Below are 24,624 nucleotides of genomic sequence, written 5' to 3' on the forward strand. Positions count from 1 at the left end.
ATCTCACACTGTGGTCCTTCATTTTGCTTGCTCTGTTGAGTCACTGGCAACCAGAAGCGCATGGGACTCTTGAGGGACACAGACAAAGCCAACCCCACTCTCAGTCTCCTCCGCCCCTCTCTTGACCTTCATTTGGCATCCCTGACCCTCTACACCTGACTTTAAAAGTACCTGTTCCTCGAAGCCCTTCTCTGGCCGAACCATCCCTGTTTCGATGGCTCCTTCTCTCTGTGGCTCCTCTGTCTTTGCACCACGAATATAACATACTCACTTGCCTTTTAACTTTTAAGTCATTTGCATGAGCTAACCTACCCCAACCCAGCATCACATTTGAGGAGGTTAGACACTGTGTCCCCTGGAGGCTCAGCAAATATGAGCCAACTGACGAGTGAGTATTATGAGACCAGGGAAAGATTGAGTGGTACCGAACGGTGCCAGCAGATAAGGAAAAGAGAAACCTAAGGTAAATTCCATCTTCCCAGGCCATGGCCCACCCAGTCACCCCACTCCGGCCCCACTAAAGAGCCAGGCTCCACTCTGAACCATGTTTTGAGCACGAGGTTCTGTAAATTCAAAGAAATATGAGACTGGACTCCTGCCCTCAAGAGAAAGTGAGAAAGATAACAACGTAAACAGGTAATTACAAAGGAGTGTGACAGGGGCTATGCAGGGAGGCTGCCTAAGGAAAGGGAGGCAAGGGATTAGCCCTACAGGGAAGTCTAGAAATGCTTGTGATATTTCTGTGCCTTGAAGCACAAGAAATTTGCCATATAGACATGGAAAGGGCCTTCAGAGCAGAGGACAGTGTGTGCGAGAGATACCAAGGGGTGTGTGTGTGTGTGTGTGTGTGTGTGTGTATGTGTGTGTGTGGCTGGTTGCTGGACTGGCAGGAGACGAGGCCGAGAGCAGAGGCAGGGCCTGCCCTGGTCAGGGGAGCATTGCATTTGATTCTGTAAGTCCAAAGGGAGCCAAAACAAGGTTTAAGCAAATGGAGATCCGACCTGATGTTTTATAAAAATTACAGCATGATCCCAATTAGGAAGGGGCGGCTCCCCTGTTAAGCGTCCAGCACTCTCCCAGCGAGTTCTCTCACCAGCCTGGGAGCCGGGCAGCTTAGCCACTGAGCTTGGAGTAACAGGCAACCAAGCTCACATCCTTAAAAGGAGCGTCATAACCAAATTGTGAGGGGACCAGGCCATACTAGGACCTGTCCACGGACTCTGCAGGTTAATAAGTTGCAAAAATTGGGAAGAAAGAAGAGTGAGAATGAAACAGCGGCTGCCAGCGCATCATCCCCACCCGCTGTGAGGAGCGTCACGGAGCAGGTGGCTCTGTGCGTATGGAAGCCGTATTGCAGGAGGTCGTGGCTGGGCTGAGAGGATTTAGCAGGTAGAGACACAACCAAGATCTTGTAGAGAAATTTGATAATGGCCGACGCTGACGGATAGTTTTAGGAATTCCCTGGGACCTGTTGTGAGGTAAATGATTAATTTGCCGGGTGTAAGACAGCGTCACAGAGGAAGAGTGTCACCCCAAAAAAGAGGGACTATAACAGCTGTGCTCAAATGCTCTCAGTAAAGCCGGCAGAGAAATCCCCCTTACACTGAAGTGCAGCAACTCTGTCATTGGAAAGTGCCAGAGAGAACTCCCGGAATGCCCCAAAAGTTATTTGAAAGCATTAGATCAAATTATGGTTTCTAAAAAATTATTCTTTGAGTGCTCTCAGGAAAAATATCTCAGGTACTAAGTGCCAGAAATGCAAAATATGAATATTTCCCGTAGATATGTTTACTATAGTCGTCAACACCACCATCATCAATACTTTTGCCATCAAATTATAAGTCGGATTCTCCCTGCCATGAAAAACTTCAGGGTCTGATCGTGTTGACGTGATTTTGATGCCTAAAGTGCCACCAGGCTCATTCTAAGGCAGTGGTTCTCAACCTTCTGGCCCCTTAATAACAGTTCCTCATGTTGTGACCCAACCATAAAATGATTTTCGTTGCTACTTCATAACTGTAATGTTGCTACTGTTATGAATTGTCATGTAAATATCTGCTATGCAGGATGGTCTTAGGCGACCCCTGTGAAAGGGTCGTTCAACCGCCAAAGGGGTCGCGACCCTCAGGTTGAGAACCGCCCTTCACATCCGGGAGACTGAAAGCACAGGCTTGCGTGTAGTAAAATGTGCCAAAGCAGTGGGTCAGTCATTTTTCACAAGTAACTCCATAGGTAACTGTGGAATAAAAGCCCATTGCGCAAGGAGCTCCGTGGCAACTCTGACGGGGAATGCCTGCCTGCTGTGGGTACGCGGCATCCTATCTAAGGGGACTGTGCAACCGGCGGCACGATCCTGATTGGGAAGGGCAGCCGTTTCAGTCGCTCTGGGCTCATCACGTTGGCTCTTCCTCTCATTCTATTGCATTATATTGTACCTGCTTCTTTCTTCCCTGTCTCCTCCAGCAAACTGTAAGCAACTTGAGGGCAGGGATGGAGCTGTATCCATTTCAAAGCCGGCCTCACCATTTCTACCCGGGGACCTAACACACAGAACTTCTCCAATGTGCATTAGAATCAGCAGAGAATTCCTGCCAACCCACAGGCCTTCTGCATCAAACCAGATGGGGTCCAGCCTGAGGATCTGCATTTTAACCAGCGGCCCTCCCCCTTTGGTGGTTCCGACTCAGGTGGTCAGGGAACACTTCTCAGTCGACAAGCCCAGGGTGCCAGCCAGGGACGCCTGCTTCGCATCAGAGAGGGCCAGGATTACCCCACTTCTGCGTCCACTAGCTAGAGGGCAGACAGGTACAAGTTCCTTCAATTCTTAGTGCCTCAGTTTCCTCAGCAATACAATGGGGATGAATAGAAATTCAAAGAAACAGAAAGCAAAATGGTGATTGCTAGAGGCTAGGGAAGAAGAACCGGGGAGTAGTTGTTTAATAGGAACTGACCAAGTGTTACTTTTTTTTTTTAATATATTTTATTGATTTTTTACAGAGAGGAAGGGAGAAGGATAGGGAGTTAGAAACATCGATGAGTGAGGAACATCGATCAGCTGCCTCCTGCACACTCCCCACTGGGGATGTGCCTGCAACTAAGGTACATGCCCTTGACCGGAATCGAACCTGGGACCCTTGAGTCCGCAGGCTGACGCTCTATCCTCTGAGCCAAACCGGTCAGGGCCCAAGTGTTACTTTTGCAAGATGAAAAAGTTCTGGAAATCGGTTACACAGCAATGTGAATATGCTTAATACTACTGAACTGTACACTTAAAAACGGTTGAAATGGTAAATTTTAGGTTATGTTTTTACCACAAAAAGAAATAGAAGAAAATATTGTTAATGGGGATGGGTAATAGTATCTGCCTCACACTGTTGTTACGAGCATTACATGAAATAAAATATGTCCAGTGCTAGGCTAGCATCTGCTCGGAAAATTTTAATTATTGTTCTAGTCATGGTTCTTAAGGTCTTTAACCATGAGTGAGTTACTATTTAAACCAAATGATCGTCTGAATCTTCATGCTGATGGAAGTTCCTTTACTTTGCAAATGGTATGTGTGCCACTTTCTCAGGAATGCACGGGGCTATGAAACTGAAATTACCTGTAACCATTTATTAAGGAATGTTTCCAACCCTCCCTACAAATCCAAGCAGCTTTTGACAAACTGTTTTTCTAAATCCTGACCAACAGCCCAGTCACATTTCTCAGGTAGATCCATATGTTAAAAAAAACAACGACCCATATTTTGGTTGATATGGGAAAGCAGGGGAATATTCATGGTGGGCGTCTAATTCTTAACCCTAAAACCCTCAGTTTGCTGAGGTGAAGGAAACAAAGAACAAATAGGTTGAATTTTGTTTTCCAGCTTGAGCTTCATGAAGGAAGTTAAGCAAAATCTACCACCGTAGAAGCAAGAAATGGTGTCTTCTGTCTTAAAACACTCCATGGAATATTCTGCCTCTTTGATATGCACGCGGAACCCGGAGCAGATTCAGGGAGCGTGGCATAGCCCCAACGCCGTCATTTTGATTCTCTGGGCATTGTTTTGATTCCATGTGCATCTATGCTCATGTCATCTCGCCAGCCCGTTATTTCAGCCTTGGCAGGACAGAGGTGCTGTTTTACAGGGCCGCAATCCGCTCGGTGGGCGGGTAACCAGGAGGCCTTTGGTCTTCAACATTTATTCCAATAAGGAAACTAGACTATTGCCTTGTAAAACAGCATGAGACTCACACCCTGATTTCACGTCTCCTGCTAACGCATGGAACATCCTTGGAACTTCTACCAAATTCATAAAATTCATCATAGTCCCAGAGCTGACCAAAATTAGTTCTAGGCTGAATGAAATTAGTCACAGGCCAACCTGGGGGTATAAATGGTAAAAATAAGAGGGTAAGAGATGACGGATTTTAGTCCATGCAGGTGTTCATATGAATCAGATTTATCATTTCGGGGCTGGGAAGGTTAAGCAGTACAACCATGCTGTCACTTAACTGTTAGGATACCTTCTGAGAAATATGTCATTCGGCTCTTTCATTGTGCGAATACCATAGAGAGCACTTAGAGGGTATAGCCCACTACACCCCTAGGCTCTGAGGTATAGCCTACAAACCTGTCCAGCATATTACTCTGCTGGATACTGTAGGCAACTGTAATGTGTTGCACTATGGTATTACAATGGCTATGACATCACTAGGCGATAGGAATGTTTCAGCTTCATTATAATCTTAGGGCACCACTGTCATATATGTGGTCTTGGTCATTGACTAAAACATTGTTTGTGGCTCATGACAGTCCTGGTGAACATTCTAATCCTAGTGGCTTTTAAGCATCTCTGTTGATTGAAAGATGAATTCTGAAGTCACTGCTAAGGATTCCCTGCCAATTTTATTTTACCTCCATCCTATGTAGAACTTGGTGTAATTGTGGGACATGAGGGTTTCTAGAGAGCCCAGGAGACCCATCCAGGAAGCCCTGAATAAGGACAGCGTTGACCGTTGACAGGTAGTACTTGTGAAATCCAGAAGCAGATGGCAATATATGCAATCAATCAGCTAGGATTGATTTTCTAGTCCACTTCCAAGTCTCAAAAGATCTCTGCTTTCCACTCACACCAGCATCCTTGCCGTGAATTAGGATGAAGAGTTGTGATTGCATACAGCAAAAAGAAGTGATTAAAAGAACATGAATAGCCAGATATTAACTTATATTCTGGGAATACTACCTTCTGCCCGTTAAGTTTTTCTTTTTCTGATGCACAAAGAACTACCTTGTTAATGGGGGGGCCTGTGATGAAGGCTTGAAGTTCTGAGATCCAAGTATTAGCCCCTGCTCTAACATTTCCTAATCACCTTGACCTGTTTCGTCCTCTAGAACAGGAACTAGATCACATGATGCATTCAATAAGTATTTTCAGAAGGTTTTCAAAAATGAATCTGTAAAATGGGGATAAATCAGATCTCAGAGATTCCTTCCAGTCTTGCCATTCAACCGACCTGTGATTCTTTGGTTACAGGCTCATGTCCCTTGTCATTGTAATCCTGTCCTGCAAATGTATTCCAACAGAGGAATCGCTTTTCACTCAGTACAATCCTACCTTACATTTTCTCATCCCCTGATAGTGTTACCCCTCAATTATGTTATAGCAAGAAGCAAGTTAACCTGATCATACATTTATTTTTCAAATAATGATCAGTTGTCAGAGCGCTTTACTGTTTTTAAAGTTCTATACAATATTTCAAAACCTATAAGGAAGTATTTACCTTTTCCTTCCACAGTTGTTTCCTGCTTGATTTCAAGAGTTAAATGAACAGTTTCCAATACCCTGTGTCTGATGTTTTTCCACTCCATTAAAATGCTAAAAGATTTTTTTTTTCCTCTTTAGAAGGAAAAAAAAAAATCTTTCCCCTGTAATTTACTTTGGCTTTCTCAAAAGTTGGGTTGGAAAGTCAGTATAATTCAGGTGGAATCTGAAATGTTCTTGTGCCTAAAGGAAGCCTGTAATTTCCGAGCTTTCTTTCAGGAAGTTTGTATGCTCTGTTTTCCAGGGAGCCTTTACTTTCCGAGGGAGTATGATCGACATGCCATTACTGAAGCAGGCCCAGAACATTGTTACGCTTGCCACATCCATCAAGGAGAAATGATCTGCTAAATCAAGCTCTCATCAGGTGGGCGGAACACATACAGTAGGTTTCTTAAAGACAGACCATAATACTCAAGGCAACTTGTTAGTATGCCAGATTGGAACCTTTCTCCACTTACAGTTCATGTTAATCACAATTTCTCGTGGTTGTCGTTATCTCACTGGCCAGTTATTCCTCTAAAAATGAACCTTCTTCTTTTTGGTTCCAAGCTTATGATTTTATTGTTCATTAATGTGATATAGCTATGGACTCATTATTTCACAAGGAGATAAAATAGTAGGGAAAGGTGGGCTGGGAGGGGAAGTTAGATCTTTAATGAAACAGGTCTTGCCCAAATAGGTGTACTCCCTTCACCACTCTCACCTTAGATGTTCTCCACAGTGTTCATTTGTTCACTTGACCCCATAAGTAATTTTAAGAAGGGCCAGGCTTTTAAATAATAATAACTACAGGAAGGGGTTGTGTTCATTTCACTAGAAATCTGACAAAAACAACAGAGATAGCATAGAAAAGCTGATTATCATCTTGGTTTATATCAATATCTCTAAAAATACATCTTCAAAACCGATGACTGTTAAGCTCCACCCCCCAAAATGAAACATCCATAATCCTTGAACCACTAAGTGATGACTAAAAAAAGCCCGCATCCCAGGTCAACAGTTACCAGCAATTAAAAAATAAATGCGCAGAAACACAAGCCCATCCATCGATCCCCTTTATCTCCCATTTAACTGTTTGCCATTGAGGCCATTTCCCCTGTAAATGTATGGCTGGGACAGGCCCCTCAGCAATAAACTTGTAGCCTCTGCGAAGGCACAATGCTCGGAGCTGGTGCACATGGTGCCCGGCGAGATTTGCATCACATTAGAGATGCGGCTGCGGGTCAGATGGGTGGTGTGGTTAACGGGCTTAGTAAAGCTGTTTTGAAGAGGTTAACCCAGCTTGTAGGAAGGGTAAATAAACATAACAACCGGCCATTCTTCCCTATTCAGCATGTGCTCTTATATTGAAGGCTGAAGGGTATTGAAGCTGCGAGGATCAACTTGTGTTTGCCAGAGGACGCCAATGAAATTTGAAACACCAACAATCAGAGATTTTGTTTCTGCTCCTCATTAAATCATGAGCTTTTGTGCCGAGACTCTGGCGACTGTTCTTTAAGAAATTAACAGAATGGGAAGTTTTAAACTCTACACCAACCTTTTCATGACCTACACAGCAGCAAGGCTGCTACTCTTAGACAAACACCGCGGGGAAGGCTGTTCTGTTTATTTAAATTTGTAAATAGAAAACAGTTTGTTTTTTATTTTCATTTTTCACCTCCTCCTCTGTCCTTTCTGTTTATTTCCTATGTGGCCCCTACTGCGTACCCCAACCAGGGGTCTACTTTTCCTCTACCTCTTCCATTCCAACAGGAAGCCCAGGGGGGAGTAGAATGGAAGGTTATACACAAGGAAAGGCACTATGGAACCAAAGCAGAGTGGGGAGGCCCACGTGTTATCCTGCAACACCCACCCACCAGGGCTCAGCAGGGAGGGGCAAACAGCTTTGCCGGGGACACCAGAGGAACCTGAGCCAGCAGGACGGTTCTGTGGAAACACGTTCTTGAGAAACCAGCTAATATCCCCAAGCCTAGGATCCTTGGAGGCAGCTCTTAAACTGAGGAGGTGTGTGCCCGGCAGCCCTGGCCCGCCTTGGGCAGGGCATCTCCCCTCCTTGATGCTCCCCCTCCACCCACTCATGAGAGCACTGTCACCTTCGCCTTGGTCCTCTGTGATGCTTCAGAGTTAGCAGGAAAGGAAGGTGGGAGATAGCCCTCTCCTCATGCAAGGGGGCTACAAGGAGAAAGATGGCCTCCAGCCACACTGGGCTTCAGACTGCGGACAGGAGCCGTGGGCGGCAGTTACAGGAGGAGCAGCCCCCAGCCCACCTTGTTGTTGCAATTGTGCCCACCTAGGCTGGTAGCCACGTGTGCACAAGGGTAATCCAGTCAGACCCCTCTCTCAGAACACAGACACAGACAGGACTGCTCAGAAGGCAAAGGCCTCCTCTCATTCTGACCTGTCGTATGTACACACACCCCTCTCTCAGGTGCTAAAACCGTAGGCAGGACTGGTCTTAAGCAAAAGAGGAAAATAAAAACTTTCCTTCGTACTTCCCCCATAGGCAACCCTCTGCTTCAACCCAACTGCCCTTCCCATCCTCTGTGCTGGTCCGGATGACCCCTCCAGGCTCTGACAGGATGAAAGCGCAAGATGTTCTAGTCTCCACTCCAGTTACAGACAACCCCCAAACCCTACCGGGGGCCTCCTCAAGCCAGGAGCTCACTGAGAGACAAGCCCTCCCTGTGAGGAGCCTCAGATGCGGGGGTGAAGGCATTTGGATCTTGGGGAAAGCAGTCCCCTCAGCAAGGCCTCCACACCCAGCACCAACAGGCCCATGGGTTCCTAGGTCCCCAACCATGTTGGAACAGTCACCACGCCCTTAATCTCAAGCTGCACTTTGTTCAAACAAAGCCACCTTGCTGTGTAAATCTCCCCAAGTGTCAAATTTATCATCTTCCTTATAACCCCCTGGTCCTGATTATGGTAGGGTCATGAGACAGGAACCCACTAGAGCAGCCGTGGGCAAACTAAAATGAATAAAACTAAAAAAAAAAAAAAAAAAAAGACCGTACCCTTTTATGTAATGATGTTTACTTTGAATTTATATTAGTTCACACAAACACTCCATCCATGCTTTTGTTCCGGTCCAGTTTAAGAACCCTTTGTGGCCCTCGAGTCAAAAAGTTTGCCCACCCCTGCACTAGAGCCAAAAAATCTAGACCAAGTGCCCACTCTGAGCAGAGACTAATGAGGGCTCTGGAAAGGTTTGGTGGACGTCACACCTGTTGTGCCTCATTCCTTGGAAAATAAAACTTCAGGACAAGGAGATGCTGGGAGATAAGGTATCTCCTCTGTTTTTTCACCTGCATCTCTTTGGGGGCTGGGGCACAGGTATCACAGGGAGTGAGGAACTGGGTGAACTGATCCCACTTAACGTGATGGCAATGGCCAACCTGGCGAATTCCTCTGTGCTGGGAATGGACCACAAAAAAAGGACTTTGCAGTAAATCTGATTAATTAAAAAACATACCTGTTTATATTTTGTGTAGCTCATCACAAACCGCTTTGCCATATCACCCCCCTGTTATTAATTCGTGGGGCCTAAATTATGGGCAACACTATTAAAACATTATCAGAACTAATGAGAAACAATTACTTAGAAAATGAGCCAGGACAAGATTGAGTTGAGAACATCAGTGGTGATCACTGTAGATTAGTTTAATAAATCATCAGGTGCAAAGCAAGACTGACTGTATGTGTGCAAAGCCCTGTCACGGGAAAATGAAATTGAGACCTTTTTTTGCATAATTTTTTCATTAATCTCAATAGGACCCGTGTGGTGTAGATTGTTTTATTCCCCTAATACCTTGCCTGAGGGGGGTGCCCAATAATGTCTTCATTGTTTTACTGAGGTCTTAATGACACTCTGTGACAACCTCATTTTAATGTATAGAGGATTATATCAATACAATCATGTTTTATTGAAACGGTGAGGGACACTCCGGTGGAGTCAGGCACTGTCCGGAAGCACAAGTTGGGAAGTTTCTGGGCATCTGGGAGCTGGTCCCTTCAGATTTGCAAGTGTTCAACCGCTGGCTGCCCTTCTGGCTTGTCCCCCGGACCGGCTGGGAAAAGTGTCCTCCAGAAGGAAAGACTTCCCACCTCCGATTTGAATTTCAAAGGGACTCGTTCTCTGGCGTATTTTGCTAGGCAAATGGAAAAGACCGTGTAGGGTTGTTTTCCCCTTTTCTAAAATACACGTGCAATTACTATCATGAACACCTTTGCCCCCAATAGTTTTGCCTGCCGGAAAAACTGATTTTCTTTGGGGGCATTGAATTGCTAACGATATCTTAAAAAGTGAAACAAAAGAATACACACCTTTTTTTTAACTTGAAGAACATTCTACTTGTATGGTTTCCATTTATCTTGGAAAGCTAAATGTCTTGCGTTTTTATTTTTGCCTCTAGTTCTTGGAAGACAATCGATCTACGGTACAAAAGAGGCTCTGAGATTGTCAGCAGCATCTCATGCACATTAAATTAATCCTGGCGAGGGTCCCCGAGCCCGTCGGTCACCGCAGAGCTTGGGCCCCAGGCTCGGGGGCCCTGTCCTCCCAGCCAGAGCCCCTCCCCCCGCGAGGCTTGCACAGGCAGTTTAGGGGGGACGTAATTAGTTGACCGCAACATTTAAATGTTAAAACCTTAGTTATTCTTTCTGGGCTTTATTTTACATCGGGGTGGGCGCGGGGGAGTGTAAGAGGACGAACAAAATGGAAAGTAAATTACTTTCAAATACCTAACTTGGTGCCTGAAATACTGCGCGGCGGGATCGGGCAGCTTTTTGCTGTTCTGTGACGGGTGATTTTTGTTGTTGGAAGTTTGTTTACATTCCAGCAATTATTTGGCAGCATATTTCCTCCCAAATCAGTGAGAACTGCCAACGACATGAAGAAAGGGCGGTGATGGAAGGAACCGAAATCATCGTGAGCGCCTTTTGTGGTCGAGGTTTGCAGCCGATCAAACCCAGTTTCAGCTCAAAGGGGCTGACGTCCACAGATTTTTGTTTTTAATTTTACCAAAAAAAATTTTAATTTGTTGCTCGCGCCCTTACTCTCCTTTGTTTTAGTTTCTCTCTCTCTCTTTTTTTTTTTTTCTTTTCTTATTGAAAGTTCTGTTGCTGCTTCCGACGGGAAGGGCCCGGCGAGCCCGGGCTAAGGTCCTGCGCCCGCGGGGCCGGGACCCACCGAGTCCACGGCGACCGCCGCCTGCGCTCCGAGCCCCGAGGCCGGGGCGCACGGACACGGAGAGCAGGGGGCCCGCAGGCACCGTCCTCGGTGGTCGCTCCGGGCGTAGCGGCCGTCGAGGCGGAGAGCGGGGCGGGCCGGGGAGCCCGGTGGCCGGGACCATGCCCAGCGCGGGCCGCCCGGAGCCTGCGAGCCTGGCGCGCAGCCCCGCGGTAATGGTGGCAGATCAAAGGCTGCCCCGTGTCCCCGCGGAGCCCGGGACAATCCCGCGCCTTTGTGCGCTGTTGCTAGGCGCCCAAGAAACTAAGAGAAAGTGTCAGGAGCATGTTAATCAGACTCGTTACAGTGTAACAATACGTCCCTCTCGGGTCTTCCAGGCCCCAGCACCCCGGGCACACAGGCCGGACACCTGCGCGGGGCCCTCGCGCCTGCCCGGGGGACCGGCCGATCCTTGAGTCCCTCCGTCCCGAGGTCGGCGCCTGGGCCAGACGCAAGGACCAGGACCTACGGTCCTGCAAGGGGCAGGCGCATGTCCCGGGCCCGGCCTCTGGGACTGCAGCCCTGCGCCCTGGACCTGTCCAGCTCAGAGCCGGATCCATGGGATCCGTGGCCCGGGGGACTCTCGGAAGATCCGGGTGCCCTTGCTTTTCAGTCACTAAGCTGAAATGCACGTTAGTCAAACACGGTATTGGGATAAACTGAAAAATGGACATTCCATTTCAGAGAGCTTTTGGTTCAGAATTTCTTCAAAAAACTCTAAAATCAACTTTGCAGAGTTTCCTTTCAAATGCACAGAGTATTTAGTAATAATCGGGGCGGGGGTGATGTTTTCTTTCTTAAACCACCTTGCTGAAAGTCAAGATTTCGCTGACCTTTTTCGAGAGAATCACTTCATTCGTTTATTCACTCAACAAACATCTGTTGAGCCCGTCTGGGTGCCAGGCAGCTAGCCTGGAAGTCTAGGACTGGTTCCAGATGTGCTTTTGTTTATTGTATTTATTTTATTTTCTGTCAACAATTACTTTATTTTTTCAAGTCTGTGTTTATTGTTGGCACTATTCGGATGCACTTTTAAAATTGAGATGGTCCTGTGCGGAGTCACGGGAGGAGGAAAGGCGTAAAATACCGTCAGGTGCCAACACCAAAAGAAGCGCCCCTGGCTACAGTCGTGATAATAACAAAGAGGTGCGAATTAACGATTTAAAACGTTGGGAAACTACACACCGTGGGCTTTAAACACCAGCCACTCTTTTCACCTATTTCATCTCCTTCTCTGCTCTTCTTCTGGCCCCTGGGAGCTCCGCCAGGCTGCAGTCCTGAAGCCAGCGTCCTGCCTGGGGTCTGAGGAGTGGAGTCAGCCCTGGGTGTTTGTCAACAGCCTGTCAGCCTTGCTGAGGGAACACACTTTCTGGGTCCTGGCCCCTTCTCCCCTTGGCCTCACAAAGGGAGCTGCAAAGCCGTGCTCCGGCTCAGGGCAGAATGTGGTCAATTGGAGATGCTTTTCTCCGATGTGAGCTCTTGTTCAGGCATCAACCCATTCAGAAAGGTCAGAGGGAGCCACACTTTCCCGAGTATAACTGCTGAACCTTAAATCAAAGACAGAGCTTTCTATTACCATATAGAGTAGAAAATCCACTCCCCAGTCACCTGTGCCTGCCTAATGGGGGGGGGGGGAGGGTAGGGGAGATGGGAATCCTGTAGCTATATTAGACTTCTCCACTGATCAAATCAATTTCTCTCTCATACTGTGTGTGCAACATGTAAACATATAGAAAGCTGGACCTGGTCCCAGCGATTAGTCCAAACCCTGGGAGGAACTTTAGAGATCGCCTTCATTACGTAAATGAGAGAGTTGATATATTGAAAACTCCAGCTTATGAAAAACAAGGGAGCCTAAACACCGACCATCCTGCGATGTTAACATGTCTAGCTGAAGGAGAGAGACTCAATGAAAAGGAACCAGATGTTTTTGTCCACATAACGCCAAAGAGCTGGTTTGTCTGGGTTTGGTTTTGTTGTGAAATAATGAATCAAATTGCCTTAGTTATTCAGACACAGCAAAAGAGCCAAGAGGAAAATGAACATTCCATCTCCGATAGCTCTGTGGTGTGGGGTTCCTTCAGAAGACTATGCACTCAAGGATCTGGCTTAACTTTTTTTTTTTTTAACGGGCTCTTTTGAGTTCCATGGAAGGAAGAACATAAAAAACCAACATGAACTTCTGGCTTAGATTCCCTGGGAAAACTGTGTTAATACCTAAACTCCCAGATGAGGAAAGGAGCACGTCTGTTTCCTCCACTGGGTTTCCAGGAACGGCATTTCTGCAGCAGTTTCCAGGGGAGTTCTGTGCAAACTCCTCGTCTCCTGTGAAGGCGCTCTGGCCACCAGGAGCCCACCGGCGTCTCCACACCAGCAACATGTTGCCTCTCTCAAGGGGACCGGGCCACCAAGCAGCCAGACTGTGCCTGGCTGCAGGGCCTGTCGCTCCTTCGTACAAACCATAAGCAGCCCCTCCGTCTCCAACCTGCCCAGCAAACTCGTAACCATCCTTTAAGACACAACTTGAAGGCCACTTCTGGGAGGCCTCCCCAACTCCCCAGAGACAACTTAGTGGTCCTCCCCGAGTCCTCCTGTTGCATTGGATCAGATTTCTGTGGTAGCACTTTTTCTGTGTGCCCCTCCCCCACCCCCACCCCCCCCCACCCCCGCCAAAAAGAGTGTGAGTGCCCTGAATATGGGGCACTGCCATGCATCTCTGACCCCTCCTCTCCTGCTCATCTCCACCCCCAGCAAGAGCTCGATCCAAGTGTTCATTAAAATCAGGGTCCAAGGCTCTCCTCTGTCAGACACGTCGGTTTGGATCCTGGCTGTACAATTAACGGGTTGTGTTACATTCAGACAAGTGATTTATTCTCTCTGAGCATCCGTTTCTTCAACTATAAGAAGAAAATTGCCTCTCAAAGAGTTGCAATGTTAAGGAGGTGGGCACAGAAATTTACCCAGTCCCCCTCCTACCCCTGGAGAGCCCCACTTTCTGGCTGGAGCCACGCATCTGCCTGGGCCACAGACAACTGCCTTGTCCAAGGTCTCGCCCTTCCCAGGGCAGCCTGCGTCTGGTGAATTTTATGTCATGTATGTTTTATCCGTTTTAAAAAAGAATCTTTAAAAAAAGAATTGATGTCAAAGAAAGATAGATTAAAAACTATAAATAAATAAGTATATTGCTTTGTAAAAAGCGCCTAACAAAAAATAAAATAAAAGGCGCCTAGCATTAATGCTTGGTGCATAGCAGGCACTCGGTGAAGGTCAAGTGACTTCCATCCAGGAGCTAAACGGTGCTGCAGTCCAGGGTGGGAATCCCACTGCCACAAAGCTGGCTGGGAAGTGCGTTTCTATTACGTGAACCCCATTTTCTCATTCACTGTTATTGGCAGGTACAGGATATGTTCCCACAGGAAAACGCATTGGTGGGGCCGGTCCCTGGACATGCTGGCTATGGCAGCACACTCCGACAGCTGTACGTGTGCCAGGGGAGCTTTGTGGCTCTTTTGTTGTTGCTCAGAATCTCCTAGTCCCACTCCTGGACTTTCACTATGTCTTTCACTATGAAGCCGTTATCATTTTGTCCAACAGCCTGCTTTTGTAAGAGGACACTGCAGCCCTGGCGGATTAGGCAGTGCCCATTGCTGACTGAAGGGGGCTCCATTCACATAGAAAAATACAATGTAAGTGTGCCTCCTGGAGTTGTGGGACTATTGACCCTTTCAGTGGACTGGCTCAAGGTCACACAGCTGTCAAAACCAAGTCTACAGCTACAGTCTCAACACTCAAGCACTAAACCACACAGCTCCACCCCCGAGAACGCCTTACTCTTACGGTTTCACATTAAGTTCCCCACTAAGGTAGTTCTGAAAGAGGTCTTTAAAACAATAAGAAAGTAGCTGAAGTCTATTTTTCAACAACTGGCTCCCTCAGAGACAGTGCCTGACCAGGGCAAAGCTATCTGAGCTCATCACAAGTCAAACAACTAGGCCTCAAACGCATTGCACGGCGCCTGGGTCCCTATTGACTCCCAGACTGAACAGTCCCTCACACGGGCTGCTCACAGGCGCTGCAGGTTGTCCACTGGAGACTGGTCTCCATGGCTGGAGGATGCCGTGGGTGGTCCAAGGAAAGGAGTCCCAGTGGAAGGACGAAGGACCTAGATCTCAAGGGCCGAGGGTGCGCTCACCAAGCTGGGCCTCCTCTCAGCTCTGGCCTCACTCCTGTGGCCCCGTCCTCCATGGCCTTCATCCTTCTAGGTGTTGTCATTCATTCGCTCTCCTCCCTCCGTCTCCTGTGGTCTGCTCCACTTCCCTTCTCCTGTTTCTTGTTATTTTACCTTCCTCTCTCTCCTCACAATTCCAAAAGCAAAATTAACAAATACAGGAAAGACAGCAAACTTTTCCTTAAATTCTGTAGTTTTTTTCTGAATATATATATATATATATATATATATATATATATATATATATATATATATATTTCCCCCCCTAATTCCGTGTCCATGTTTTGGAAATAAATCTAGTGTCTCCAGCTGTTTTCAGGATGTTCTGTAGTCCATTTACTGTGAACTTGGCACGGGAAGTTTATCAGCCCATTTCACTGCCCAGAGCCCGAGTGCAGAGGGCGGCTCATGTTGTACTTTGGGGATCAAAGTAGAAATGTCAATGAGGCTGCTAATTATTCAGAAAATTAAATACTGCTGCCAAAGCTGCTATTCTTAATGTCCTGCATTTGATCATGCGGTTTTAATGTGGAGCCAGAATTCAGATTCTGTGTTATAAAGAAGTTGAGGATCTTTAAATTGGTATTGGTTCTTTATGTTTTAGTACAAATTATTTGAGTCTGCAGCCTGAAACTCACATGGGAACCTAGAATGATGCTTATAAGTACAAAGTTTAAGGATATAAAATTTTATTTCTATCCTGTTTTAATCTTATTCTTGGGGGCGGGGGGGAGGGGGGAGGATAATACCAGAAAGGTAATAATAAATGATTATTTACAAAACCAGATCTTTTCAAATTGTGACAAAGATTCCATTTCAGATTACGGAGGGCGTGATACCCCCACCCCCAACCCCAACCCCTGCCAAAAAAAATCATTTTTTACAAACTCGCTTCATAAATAATGATAATGATAATAACAATAAACTTTTAAAAAGACGGATAGTCTCTGTGTCATCTAAGGAATTTTAAATTGTGAAATATATTTATGAGAATATTTAAGGTAAGTAATTTCAAAATAAGTAGCAAATGAGTGGGTCACGAGTTTGCGTGCACTACCTCTGAAAATGAGAACATTTAAAAAGGTTTGTTCAAATGGCGCCCTGGGTCTTTTTCCTTCCTTCTCTGAGAGCATGTGTGTTAGATTAGGGCTCAGAAAAGAAAGCATGTTTTCATAGCCTCCGGTGCTGCATTTATAGAAATCACGATGATTTTAGGACTGCACCTTCATTTTTTTTAATTTTCAAAACTTGTCCCCTTTTACTCTTTTATTTTCTTTCAACAAAACAAAGGCCGAGGAACCCCTTTAAGAAATTTTATACATTCCCACCGAGTCCCAGTTTGCTGACCTCCAGGCCACGGAGTAAAACCTTTCTTTTAAGTCAAGCATTCCCCATTGGGAAGCGCTCCAGCTTGTTCTTTTTATGAGGAATTTTAACTGCTGGGCTTAATTTAATTATTGTATTTTGTACATAACTCCCAGAAGCCCCAGGGCAGGAGCTTGACTTTTTCAAAACTTTCAAATGAATATCTTTAGGATTGCACATTTCTGATGATAATGTGACTTCTTTCTCTTGTATTTCTATCTAAACACCAAACATGGGTCTTCCTGTTTCCCAGTGTATTCATAGAGAAGTTAAAACCTCAGCATCTCTTTGCCACAGAGAATCTTACTGGGTAGACACAGGATATAGTCGTTTGAGTCCTTAGTGCAGACGCCTAGGTTTCATAACAACAAAATAAAAACCATCTCCAGTTTAATTACATTTTTAAAAGTGGATGGTGACACAGTCTTCAAGAAAAAGTGTTCCTAGGTAGACATGGCCTTGAAATCCGCAGCGTGCTGCCCCATGGCTGCATCTGCCACCATCTCTCCCTATAGTTTCTATGAGGTATACCCCCCACATCAGCTGCTCCTCCAGGACCCGGTAGAGGCGCATGCACACACACACACACACACACACACACAGTTGTCATCCCAAGTTAACAGCAGAGATTCAATATCTTCAGTTCTCATCTATCTTTATCCATAAACGTTTTTATTTGATTCTTTTTTATTTCCACATGGAAATCAAAAACTTTGACCACATCTTGACTCTCAAAGGTGAAAAATATTTGTTTCGGTAATTGACTTAAAACGCCTTTTAGAAATAATGAAATGTGGGGGCAAACATAAACTTGCCAAATTCATAAGATCTGCCCAAAATACTTCATGGGGGTTAGGGTCACTTATGAAGTAAGTTTCACTTTAGGACTTCTGCGATCTCTGAATTTAGGAAGATGTTTTAGAGCAAAATTATCTGAGGTGGATCTGATTTTCTTAGGTACTTTCATTTAAATTTTAAAAGAATAGAATTCACCATTTTGGTGCCCAAGAAGGACTTGAGAGGTCACCTAGGCCAAAGGCTCTGGACCTTGGCTGCATGCTAGAATTACCTGTGCGTCAAATAAATACCAATGCCTGGGCCCCACCGAGACTGGATACATAAGGCTTTAGTCTGAACCATCGTCTTGCAGTTAAAAAGTGAAACAACCAAACAAAACTCTGAAAGATAACGTGTGGCTTTTACATTAGCAGTCTGAGGTACGAAACTATAACATGATTTGGGAACTCCTGGCCATGCTAAACTTTAAAAAGCAAACTTAAACAAGTAAGTTTCCATGATTATGTTTTGTGCCACATGAATTGTAAGACAGTTGATTGATTCCTCCCAGGTGACATGCTTTCTAATTTTGTACACATTCACATCCCCGACTGACCACAGAAGAGTGGAATGGCCCTAATCTTGAAATGTTTCACAATTAATTTTTAAAATAAGGTACATGTGTATGGATGGCAGCCTTCCTATAAATTTCACTTAAAAATTTGACCAGCATGTGTCATGACCAATATTCTGCGAATTTATTTTTCCTACATATCTTTAAACTATATAGGCAGAAGGTAATATTTGCCCCAGTGTCATCTAAAGAACTCAAAAACACTTGGACCACAAAGCTTCACACTGTACAGTTTTTATTTAAAAAGGAGGCAAGGGCCCTAGCTGGTTTTGCTCAGTGGTTAGAGTGTTGGCCTGGGGACTGAAGGGTCCCAGGTTTGATTCCGGTCAAGGGCACATGCCCAGGTTTCGGGTTCAATCCCCAGTAAAGGGCGTGCAGGAGGCAGCCGATCAATGATTCCCTCTCATCATATCTCTCTCCCCGCTCTTCCTTCCTCTCTGAAATCAATAAAAAATATATTTTTTAAAAAAAAGATCAAATATATGGTGATGGAAGATTTGACTTTCTATGATACCTCATCTGTATATTGGGTGACAATGATGAGGTATGGTAGAATTGTACAGTTGAAACCTACAGAATCTTATTAACAATTCACCCCAATAAACTTAATTTTTAAGTAATGGAAGCAAAGGGATGCCAGTCAGATAACAATTCATCCCTGTGAGTCCCCCAGTCCCAGGAGGCAGAGTGAGCTTAGCCTCATCTCCAATGGCTTCAGGAGAGGCCACGCTGAGCAAGGGCTCCTTCGGTGAGAAACCTCCGCTGGGGGCGCAGCGGGCCTTTGAGCCATTTTTGTAAACACACCCTCACTCTGGCTCAGCAAGGACAGCGCCTCCCCCCCTCTTCCCTGCTCCCCCTAATCTGCCTACTTCTCCCCTCTCCCCGTTAGGGATGGCTGCTTGCAGGTCACCCCGGGAAAGAGAGCTCCGGTCCTCGTGACGTGAGGACCTGGCCCTCTCCGGCCAGAACCTCCTGAGAGATCCGGGAAGCTTTGATCTCAGTGATCTGCCTTGGGCTAAAAGACCTCGGGTTGGCCACTCCTAGGGGACCCTAAGAAGGCCAGGACCTGAGATCACAGATGCATTTTTTTTTTCTTTTTAACCAAGGGACTAAGATGCAATGATTAAAGCTATAGTTACTATCAGATGGTAGGTTACCCTATATGTTGGACCTACATAGAATACATTCACTCATTTGCTCCTCCAGCAGATACTTACTGAGTTTCTATTAAGTGCCTGTAGTAAGTGATGTCGCTGTGAATTTTTATCTCGCTATCCTCCCCTTCCTCTCTCTCTAAGAGGGTAACCCTGGAGGTGCCCCAAGACCCCAATTCCAGTAGCTCCAGCAAAAGTGAAAGCAGGATGGACAGTTAAGGACTTTCTTATTCTGGCTCTCCCTCTCCCCCAATTCTTTTCTAATTATTCGTCATTAACTTTTACAATAAACATGCAAATTAACCAAGAATCTAGCTCCATGTCTGAGACCAAAAAAAGGAACAAAAAGGAAGAAATCTAAAAGTAGTTTAGAGCTTGATTCTCATGCAGCCATAAACGTTTACAAAAAGTTTTTAAAAAATTTTAATGGCGCCCTAGCTATTTTGGCTCAGAGGATAGAGCATCAGCCTGCAGAATCAAGGGTCCCAGGTTCGATTCCAGTCAAGGGCACATGCCCGGGCTGTGGGCTCGATCCCCAGTGTGGGGCGTGCAGGGGGCAGCGGATTAATGATTCTCTCTCATCTCCCTGCCTCTCTGAAATCAATAAAAATATATATTAAAAAATTTTTAATGGCAAGGAGAACTGCTAAAACGAGTAATGCAAGATTTTTGGCCATCAAGTTTATTAATCATTTTCTGACAGCCAGTGGCAGTGTGACCAGTGCAATCTCAAAAAATATTTGGCAAAGTGTATCAACAGATTTAGTGTCATTTTCTTGTACCTTTTAAAAAATATAGAGGTTTTTATTGAGTTTTAGAGAGAGGGGGAGGGAGAGACATGGAGAGAGAGAAATGTTGATGATCTCTGCTGGTGATCGAGCCGACAGTCCCCGCTGGTGACCTCTTGGTTTCTGGGTTGACACTCAACCACTGGGCCACACCAGCCGGGCTGCTTTCCTTGTACCTTTTAAATCTAGATCTAGGCATTTATTCTAAGGAAATTCTGTGATCCTAAATATAGAAAAAGCCTCATTCACAAACGCTACTTAATTGGCAGTTGCATCAATTAAATTAGAGAGGTAGATTTAGTAAACCATGGGAAATTTACTTGATGGAACATTAGGCAGTCATTAAAGTTGGTGTTTCTTAAGAAATTACATTCAATATAAAATTAAGTTCAAAAACAGTCAGCAAACTGCATTTGCAGAGTCTGGAGCGAGGCTGCCTTATCTGCTGAGTAACCTTGGGAATTACTAACCTCCCTGTGCCTCAGTTCTATTATCTGTGAAATGAGGTAATAAGAATACCTATCTCATAAAACTGTTGAGAATTGAATGAGTTAATATGTATAAAGAACAGTCCCTGACACAGAGTAGGCCCCTGACAAAATGTTAGTTGCTATTATTATTATAATGTGATTACAAAGATGTTTAAAAGAATAACAGCCCGGCCAGGGTGGATCAGTAGTTGAACACCAACCCAGGAACCAAGAGGTTGCTGGTTCAGTTCCCAGTCAGGGCACAGTTCCCATTCCAGGCTCAATCTCCAGTAGGGGGGGAGCAGGAAGCAGTTGATCGATGATGTTCCTCTCTCATTGATATTTCTATCTCTCCTTCTCCCTTTCTCTCTCTAAAAATCAATAAAAAAATTTTTTTCTTTTTTTAAATATATTTTATTGATTTTTTACAGAGCGGAAGGGAGAGGGATAGACAATCAGAAACATCGATGAGAGAGAAACATGATCAGCTGCCTCTTGCACACCTCCCACTGGGGATGTGCCCGCAACCAAGGCACATGCCCTTGACCGGAATTGAAACCAGGACCCTTGAGTCCGCAGGCTGACGCTCTATCCACTGAGCCAAACCGGTCAGGGCCTTTTATTTTTTTAAGAAATAACATCGGCCTGGCTGATGGCTCAGTTACTTAGAGCATCATCTGGTGCACTGAAGGGTCAAAGGTTCAATTCTCGGTTGGGGCACTTCCCCAGATTGCAGGTTTGATCCTGGTCAGTGCATGTACTAGAAGTAACTTATCCATGTTTCTCTCACATTGAGGTTTCTCTCTCTCTCTCTCTCTCTCTCTCTCTCTCTCTCTCTCTCTCTCCCCCCTCCCTTCATTAGGACAAAAACAGAAGAGGGGAGGGAGAGAGGGAGAGAGGGAGGGAGGGAGAGAGGAAGGAAGGAAGGAAGGAAGGAAGGAAGGAAGGAAGGAAGGAAGGAAGGAAGGAAGGAAGGAAGGAAGGAAGGAAGGAAGGACTCTAGCTGGCTTGGCTCAGTGGATAGAGCGTAAGCCTGCAAACTGAAGGGTCCCAGGTTCGATTCCAGCCAAGGGCACATGCCTGGGTTGCAGGCTTTATCCCCAGGGGGGGATATGCTGGCGGCAGCCAATCAACGATTCTCTCTCATCATTGATGTTTCTATCTCTCTTTTCCTCTCTGAAATCGATATATTTTTTTAAAAAAGAAAGAAAGAAAGAAAGAAAGAAAGAAAGAAAGAAAGAAAGAAAGAAAGAAAGAAAGAAAGCATCAGACGAAAATATGTCAAAAAGATAGCAATCACTGTGTTTGGATGACAAGACTACAAGTGATTTTTTTTCCTTTTACATGTTTGTATTTCCAAAATTTTCATTAAATATATGTCAAATTTTAAAAAAATCAGGATGGAGCTAATTACAAATAGAAATCTGTTAAAACTCTGCTTCTGATCATTCTATGATTAATTATACCTAGAAGACCTGACTAGAGGGGCCCCAGCAGGTAGTTTCCATATGAGCTCACACTTCCTGCTGCCAGGACTGGGCACAGGCTGCCCGGGGCTCCTTCTGACATGGGCCAGGTCACTTCTCCTCACGGGGGGGGGGCGGGGGCGGGCGCCGGCTCAGCTGTGCTGGGCAGTGGAAAACACCCGGGATGCACCAGAAAGTGACCTGAGTTCCGGTCCCACTCTGCCACCCGCTCCCTGTGGGTTGTAGGTTCTTGAAAAGAGCCGTTTCCCTCTCTGTAAGGAGGGCTCTCGGATGTTAGCAGCCTCAGGGAATCAGAAAAGCAGTCGAGGGGAATTTTGAGATACTGCCTCAGTGGTCAGGGAAAAATTCTTGAAAAATACTCCACTCCAGCTGTCCAATCTCAGAATTCCTTCTTCCAGGGCGGAGGGCCCGGCCCCTCTGTTTACACACCTGGGCCTGGTGCGAAGGGCGGCTGGGGGGAGGGTGGCTCCCTGGCCATTTGTGGAATCATTCCTGCTCTACAGGCAAGGCTTCAAAGAAATACCAGAAGCCAAGTGTACGCTCTGTCACCACTTAATAACGCTTGACGCTTTTCATATCACAAAAGAGGATGGAACCGCCCTCCCTCGCCTGGGGAGCCCGATGCTCTCCCATCAGCTCTGTAGCGAAAGCGCTTTCTCTTAACTTTAGATAAGCGATTTGACTAATATGGGCAACCAATGCCTTTGGTAAGTAAAATAGGAATAAAATAGGTGTTTGCATCTTTATTTCATCATACAGTATGATAAGGAGGGAATGAATAGTCTGGTATTATTTTTTTGTACAACAGACATGTGAAATTTAAAGAATGTCAGCATCGTTTTTCTGTATCTATTTTTGTGAGGTTGGAATTCAACCACAGAGGCTGAGAGTTTATTTACTCTGTTCATTCCTGACATCTAGCATGGTGCTTGCCCTTAAAAAATGTTCGTTGAATGAGTCAGTTAATGAATTAATGAACACAGGAGAGATGTTCTTCTCTGTGTTGTGTTAAATGCTGGGGATTCAGGAACATGTGATTCAGCGTCCACTCCGAGAAGCCCACTCAAGTGGTGGAGCCAGACACACACCTAGAAAAATGACTCAAATACAAACGCGATTGATTCCTAAAATCGTGCCATTAACAGTCGGTATGGTATTCATGTTTCAGCTCTTCCTATGTGTCAGAGCAAAAAGCATCATCCTTTCCTTCAGAGCTCACCGTCTGGCCTGGGAAACAAACATGAAGCACGGACAGCACCAAACCCATGAAAAGCAGCACAGAACGATGGACACGACGGAGAGGAAGCTCATGTGACTTAATCCTGTGGGTTCCAGCATCCGGCTGCTCAAGTTCACAAAGCCGTCTGGCCTTGGACAAGTTGCCTACCCTCTCTGGGTTTCACTGTTCCACTCGTAAACTAGGGTTTCTATGAAGAGCAAATGAGTCCATATCCCATAAAGCACTCAGGATGGTGCCAAACCCATACTCAGTCCCAAACACAAATCTCCGTGAAGTAAAGAAATCTTCCCTCTGCTCTCTGGATTTTAAGATCTCGTTAAGCACTCCCTGGCTTTCCCTTTGTGCACGCCTGATTCTTCTTCCCAGATAGGACTTGTGACTAAATGCAACTCCAAAGCTGTGGACTCGGGTTAATAAGGGCGAAAGAGGTTAGATTCCTATCTGTTTGTGGAACATAATGAGCAACTGGCCAGAAGAAAAAAATTCTCAAAGCCTAGAGACACCTAAACGAGGATGGCAATTCCATTCTAACAGCCACTGCTTCCCCACCTGGTTCAGGGCAGGCATTGCTAATCATCTCCAGTATCTTTTCTAACTGCGTCTAAATTAAGACTCAGAACTACGTTCCAAACAGGGCCAGGCAGTGACTGCTAACCAGCGCCTGTGGGTGTCTCTGGCCTAAACCTTACCTTCCGGCCCTCAGGTTTGATGTTCCCAGGCCCCTGCTGCCAGAGCTGCCTGTGACTGCCCTCCTCCCAGGACTGGAGCCCAGCTCCCCAAATGCCCGCCAGCCCCCACTCCTGGGAGAACATGGTGGAGCGGCTTTTACTAGTACTTTGCCCTCCTGTGTGGGTCCATGGCCACTGGCTAACTCTGTGACCTCAGCTATGCAAGTCACTGAACACTCTCTGAGCCTCCAATTCCTCCTAGGTAGACGGGACCCCCCTCTGGGATTGTTGTGGGTTAAATGGGACATGTGACTGGACCCGGTGGAGTAGGCCCTCCATAAATGGGAGATGGCATTGTTACTAAGCCCAGCTCTGCCTTCCCCCCAGCCAGGCACAGTGCCCCCATGACTTCTCCCCCGGGGGCCTGCCATAACATACAACAGGGCTGGGTTGCTCCTGTTTACGTCACTGCTGCCCCCCTCAATATTAACTGTCCATATTAATTCAAGGTCACCTGAGCTCAGACACATGGGAAGAGGTGAAGGCCAGCAGGGGTGGGGAGTGCAGGGGTGGGGAGTGCAGGGGTGGGAAGGGTGAGGGGTGGGGAGTGCAGGGGTCCCCAGGTGCATGTGGGGACTCCACCACAGACCCTATTGGGGAACAACGGGAAGGGGCATTGGAGGGGGCGTTTTACTCCCGTAGCAGAGAGGTGCCTTGGGCATGGCCCAGGGGTGAGACCAGGCGGGCAGGACCCTCCTGCCTGCCTCCCTCAGCTCCTCT

General features: G+C 46.0%; 1 protein-coding gene and 1 long non-coding RNA gene across 9 annotated transcripts in view; one reads left to right on the plus strand and one right to left on the minus strand.

Moving 5' to 3' along the window:
• Window positions 1-10,519, plus strand: part of CLYBL (citramalyl-CoA lyase) — a 224,912-nt gene extending 214,393 nt beyond the window's left edge. For 2 of the 5 annotated variants that reach the window (XM_059685031.1, XM_059685035.1), the window contains 2 exons: window positions 6,051-6,170; window positions 7,159-7,284. In XM_059685031.1, coding sequence (XP_059541014.1) covers window positions 6,051-6,146 — 96 coding nt within the window. In that variant the 3' untranslated portion in view covers window positions 6,147-6,170; window positions 7,159-7,284. Of the gene's footprint in view, window positions 1-6,050; window positions 6,171-7,138; window positions 7,285-8,309; window positions 8,741-10,218 lie in introns of those variants that run through there. The other 3 variants (XM_059685033.1, XM_059685034.1, XM_059685032.1) reach the window with 3 other exon arrangements.
• The window catches only part of LOC132228510 (uncharacterized), a 107,366-nt gene that overhangs the window by 49,426 nt on the left and 33,316 nt on the right, over window positions 1-24,624 (minus strand). The window lies entirely within an intron of this gene.

This window comes from Myotis daubentonii, chromosome 2, assembly GCF_963259705.1.
Source record: "Myotis daubentonii chromosome 2, mMyoDau2.1, whole genome shotgun sequence".
In the NCBI taxonomy this organism is placed as follows: Eukaryota; Metazoa; Chordata; class Mammalia; order Chiroptera; family Vespertilionidae; genus Myotis; species Myotis daubentonii.